This window comes from Lolium perenne, chromosome 5, assembly GCF_019359855.2.
Source record: "Lolium perenne isolate Kyuss_39 chromosome 5, Kyuss_2.0, whole genome shotgun sequence".
NCBI lineage: Eukaryota > Viridiplantae > Streptophyta > Magnoliopsida > Poales > Poaceae > Lolium > Lolium perenne.
Window position 1 is genome coordinate 82,070,922 of NC_067248.2, and position 5,607 is coordinate 82,076,528.

The window sequence follows — 5,607 nt, forward strand, 5'->3', positions numbered from 1 at the left end:
ACGACAGTTTACCTGCAAACAAGATTATCCGGCTTACCTTAGTAAGCCGGCATTATAGGGATAACTTGGCTATTATGCCATACCCTTAACCTACCAGGGGTCACGCCCCGACAAACATATTTTTCTCCTGCATTTAAAACATATGTTTTCCTAGTCCTAGACTAAAAGAAATGCCAAGGTCTAATCATCATGGCTACGGTACTCGAAAATTGTTTCCCTTTAGTTGGTATGTACAGCCATGTATTATCTTTAACTTACAATTTTCTTTTGCGGTATCTATCATGAGTAATCATTAGTACTTTCTTTAACTTACGATTTCAATTAAGAAGGCATGGTAACCCTATTAGAGAAATCTAGAAACATACTACCATGGTCTGTCACCTACGGCAGTGTTTGTTGACCCGTTTAAGTGTCGTCCTCTTTCTCTTGAAAACTCATCGATGCTCTTAAGCATGAGTGAGCTTTTTTTTCAAATTTTCGAAACTCGCACTTTTGGGTTTCCACAAAATCTGCAAAAAAGACTATATATAGCTACATGTATATATACATCATGATGGTGCGCCAGAAATTTAGTTTAAAAATACGTTGTATTTTGGGAAATACAAAGGACAAATTTCTGACAGAAATACACATATCAGATGTTTTTCTACAGCCCAAAACATAATGATTTTTCTACCGAAACTTTGTGTGGATATATGGGCCATGTAGACATACTCCCGATTTTGTTTTTGAAATTTGTTGAAATTTGAAAGTACAAATTTTAATTTTGTTTCAAAAGAAGGGCACAATGATGCCCGGGTACTGGAAATTCGTGTCCCCCGTTTCTTATCTGTACATAAACTACGATATTTGGACAAAACATGAAATAATCGGAACAAAAGCTAAAATCTGCAGTTGATTATCATATATATTGCTCCTAAGGTTAATCACAATGGACATTTTCTTTTCCTTTACAACCAGAACATGTATGCACAACACCCTTTCACAGAGTATGAGGGGGTCAGGGTTATACATTCAAGCACTTCTACAACATTGTCAGCTATTTGACTTTATGTTCAAGGCATCCCTAAGACCAAAGCTAAGGTTGTGATGGCCCTTTTTCCCGAACCCTGCGGTGGATTTTTGCATCATGGCCACAAACTCATTGTAATCTATTCGCCCATCCTGCAGAGACATTTTCAAAAAGAAAAAAAAAATCATCAAGTTTAGCACGGTGAATAATCCTTCATTCGTTATAGAACAGTAATAATGCAGGACTATTGATCTTACGTTGTCCTGATCTACTTCGCCTATCATGTCCTCGAGTCGAACATCCTCGATCCCGAACTCGTCGCAGGCCTGCTGGAGCTCGTCGGCTGTGATGTATCCACTGCCATCCTTGTCGAAGTATTGGAAGGCGGCGTATAGGTGGTCTTCCTTCTCGACTTTGTTTAGGTGCAGAGTGGCAGCTATGAACTCCCCGTAATCTATGGTGCCGCTGTTGTCAATATCAGCCTGGTGAATTAATGAAGTCAGCACGGAATGTTTCGTCAAAAGCATTTGCCAATCAAGCTTAGGAGCTGGAGGGTGTGAAAATTAAAGGAAGCTTACGGCCTGCATGAGTTGAGATATCTCCGACTCCTTCATGTTGGCGCCCACCCTCTCGAGCCCAGCCTTAAGCTCCTCGTAGTTGATTTGCCCGCTGTTGTCGGTGTCCATCATCTTGAACATCTCCTTCAGCCCCGCGATCTCCTCCTCTGACAAGTTCTCCGCAATCACCTGCGCAAACAATCACATTTCCTCAAATTCCAAGTTCAATTGACCACTGAGGTGATAATAAAGAAAGTCATATCATCTTTTCAAGGCAGAGGCCGGGGGTCTTATCCTCAATTTCGAAAAAAAACCCGACCGCTAATGTTTATAACAACAGATAATATATATGCCGGTGCTCACTCTCAATGCCATCTTCTTCAGCTTGTTCATCGCCGAGAACTGCTTCAGCCGAGAGAGGACTGCCGAGTCCAGTGGCTTGTCGGGCGCCTCGCCACTCATCTGCAGCCACGGGTGGCCTGCAGGAACCAAATTGTCACAAGTGGAACACAGCCATGAGGCTACTGCAACATTCGCACGATGTAATGCAGCTAAGAACACTGTAGGTGGTGCAAGGTCGAGCGAGCTCACAGAGGACTTGGTGCGCGGTGAGCCGCTTCTTAGGGTCCCTGACGAGCACCTTCCTGAGCAGGTCCTTGGCGCCCTCCGATACGCTCGGCCACGGATCCGAATCGAAGTCCAGCGTGCCGTGCAGCACCTGATCGAAGATCCCCTGCTCCGTCTCTGCACATTGGTGTCATCTCGCAGTTTCAGTAGTGCAAGCATGTGTGGGCTGCAGTGGCACTTGGGCTTGGCACGATGAATGTACCTGCCCAGAAGGGAGGCACGCCGCAAAGCAGGATGTATACGATGACCCCGGCGCTCCACACGTCGGCTTCCTGGCTGTAGTTCTTCTTCAACACCTCCGGCGCCACGTAGTAGGGGCTCCCCACCACGTCGGTGAACATCTCGCCTGCACGAACCAACATCCTATCATATTTACCTTGCGATTGACATGGCGGGGCAGGCAGTTCTTGAAAGAACGATCAACCGATTATGTACCAGGACGGAAGAACATGGAGAGACCGAAGTCGATGGTCTTGAGCGCCGCGTCCTCCTCGTTGCCGACGAAGAGGAAGTTCTCGGGCTTGAGATCGCGGTGCATGACGCCGAGCGAGTGGCACGACTCCACCACGGCAACGATGACGCGGGCCAGCTCCGCGGCCTGCCGCTCGGTGTAGTGCCCCCTGCGTACGATCCGGTCGAACAGCTCCCCACCGGCGCAGAGCTCCATGACCACGTGCACCGCCACGGCGTCCTCGTAGGCTCCCCGGATGGAGATTATGCTGGGGTGGCCGGCGAGGTGGTGCATGATCTGGATCTCCCGGCGCACGTCCTCCACGTCCTCGTCGGTGATGAGCTTCCGCTTGGCGATGGACTTGCACGCGTACTCCAGCCCCGTCGCCTTGTCCACGCACAGGTACGTCGTGCCAAACTGCCCCTGCCCCAGCTTCCGGCCCAGGCTGTACTTGTCCTTGAGGTTGTCGGTCTTGCGCCGGAGCACCGACTGCACCTGCAGCCCGGCGCTGGAGACGCGCTTGATGTGCCCCGACGGCTTCTTGGGCCGCGACTGCTGCCTCGGCGCCTGTGGCTGAGCCGGCTGCGACGTCGACGGTTGTTGCTGCTCCTGAGTGGGAGAAGGAGGAGGAGGAGGATTCGAGTGGACGGGCTCTTTCTCTGCCGGCGCAGGCTGCGGTTGGGGAGGCGGTCTCGCCGGCTCGGAGATGACGACGGGTGCCGGAGGGGCCGTATGGGTGGGTTCGGGCGGCTTGACCTCTGGGGGAGCAGTGGAGGCGGTGGGCTGGACAAGGGGGACGGAGCGGGAGGTGGTGGTAGGCTGGGAGGGGCTCGTCGACCCGGCCGACCGATTTCGCCAAATGGAGCCCGAGATGTTGCTGAAGAAGCCGTTCTTGGCGAAGCTGCGCCGCGGGCCGGCGCAGACGTTGCCCATCGGGCGCGTGCTGCGGCGGCAGCGGCGCCGAACGACGATGGCGGCCTGTCAGAGCGCCGGTCAGAGCCTCGTGTTTACAGCGTTCGTCGTCGTCTGTTTGAGTCGCATCGCATGGCAGCGGCGGAACGGGGCGCGTTCCGCCGGGAAGCAGCGGCCGGCGTTGGAGGCGGAGAGGCGTGGGAGATTGGTGGTCTCGATTCGTGGGAGGAGATGACTGGGGAAGAAAAAAAGGAGCTAAAATTGGTAACTGGGAAGGAGGAAGAAACAGAGTGGTTGCACCAAAACTCTAATTTTGGAGCGAAACAGGGGAGGACGCGGTAACAACTCAAACTGTGATCACGCCCGGGGAAATGGTTCGAAGTTTGGAACGCGCAACAGGTTTCGCACATTTTTTGTGACTAGTTAGCGTGTACGTGCAACGCACGTTCTGCCTGTTTTTTTTTCAAAATAATGTAATCCATCATATTTAAATTTTCCTTGCTCCATTTTGAAGCTAATATTACTTTGTACACATGATAAGAAATGTCTGCAATGCCAAGCTGTCGATCAATCTAATCATTCTACTGGGGCAGTCAAACATCAACAATCAACTACATAGTTAGGTTTAGGTTTTCAATAAAGAAAGAACTCAACATAAGCATCAATACAATCACATTTTAATTTTTTTGGCTTGCAATGAAGTAGCACTACGAAAATTTACAAGATGTTTCTAGATCTTCGTCATATCCATGTCACCTCTTTGGACTTGTTGTGTCCCTCTTGGCTCTTGCTTCACCTTTCCAGCAGGGACCATGACGCCCCTGTCCAGTGTGAGTCCATGAGCTGAACCACTCGCTGACGGGGATGTATCGTAGCAGCTTGAAGCAAAAAGTGCAGTCCTACTTGGCGACCTCAGGTGGTGACCTTGTTGTCAGGGTCATTAGTCGGATGCACCAGCTCCAGTGGACACGAAGACTACGATGACTGCAATTTGAGGAGTGAAATTTAAAAATGGTAGTGCTAATAATCTATGTGCACATGTCATTGCAGATAGTATTTAACATGAGCAATAAATTCTAAGTAATACATCAAAAGGCAAATTATTCTTTCGTTTTGGATATGATGACATGAAGACGATAAACCAGCAAATGATCTAACTCATCTGTAAACTTTCTCAGAAGATCAAGCAACTATATAGTACAAAACATGGACCAAATACTTCAGAAACAGGTTCATCGAAGCTCCAGGTCCAGAAAGACAGGTTCAAATTAACTGAAAGAGCTGTTTGAAAATCATGTAGTCTGGTCTGAATTAAAAACAGAACTGAAAAAATGCGAGATTGACATCATTTCGACTCATCTATTGTACTGTAAACGTCTATGTGTTCTGAAGCTATCAAAAGTTTGTGCACTCTAGTTCCATCTGAAGCAGGCTTTCCAACCTGCAAATTTTCACAATGCGTAAAAAATCTTATCCATGCTTTGCAAGTAATGGCCAAAGTATAGCGGGCCAATCTAAACTACAACAAACATCAAATAAAATTTTGATTCTAGTGAAGAACAATAAATAGATTCTCAGGGAAAAACGGAAAGAATGAAATTCTAAGAATTATTCCCAGAAGTTTATGTAGTATTGGTGGGATGAAGTATAATTGGACAATGACAATTTTCTTTGCCTAAATGCGTGCGGCCTGAGATACAGCGATAGTGCAGTCGAGAGCATTAAACATGCAGTATCTATAATATCTAAATTGGAGCAACCCACTAAAGGTAATTCTCTCAACATGCAAGCATGCCACATCACTTTTTCAGTTTTTGATTAGTTGTATGCCACGTCACCTCTTCCTATCACGTTGTGTCTTAGAATTGAATTTAAGCTACTACGTCTTGACCAGTAGACAACAACCACCGTAATATCTTCCGGTCTACTAATGTGCATGCCATGTAAAGAGCCGGCCCATCCGTTTAATTTGGTTTTCGCCAAACCAGGGTGTAGTGTTATCGTTCAACGGCCGTATCGTCTTCTCCGTAACACTTTCCTCTTCGTCT

General features: G+C 47.9%; 1 protein-coding gene across 1 annotated transcript; it reads right to left on the reverse strand.

Moving 5' to 3' along the window:
* Positions 1-877: 877 nt before the first annotated feature.
* LOC127300685 (calcium-dependent protein kinase 27) lies at positions 878-3,862 on the reverse strand. Its single transcript, XM_051330835.2, has 7 exons — positions 2,632-3,862; positions 2,399-2,542; positions 2,161-2,313; positions 1,933-2,048; positions 1,591-1,758; positions 1,270-1,494; positions 878-1,164 (listed from the first exon to the last, which is right to left on the reverse strand). Exons 1-7 carry the CDS (start codon positions 3,578-3,580, stop codon positions 1,036-1,038), a joined length of 1,884 nt encoding a protein of 627 aa, XP_051186795.1. The 5' UTR covers positions 3,581-3,862; the 3' UTR covers positions 878-1,035.
* Between the last annotated feature and the right edge of the window lie 1,745 nt (positions 3,863-5,607).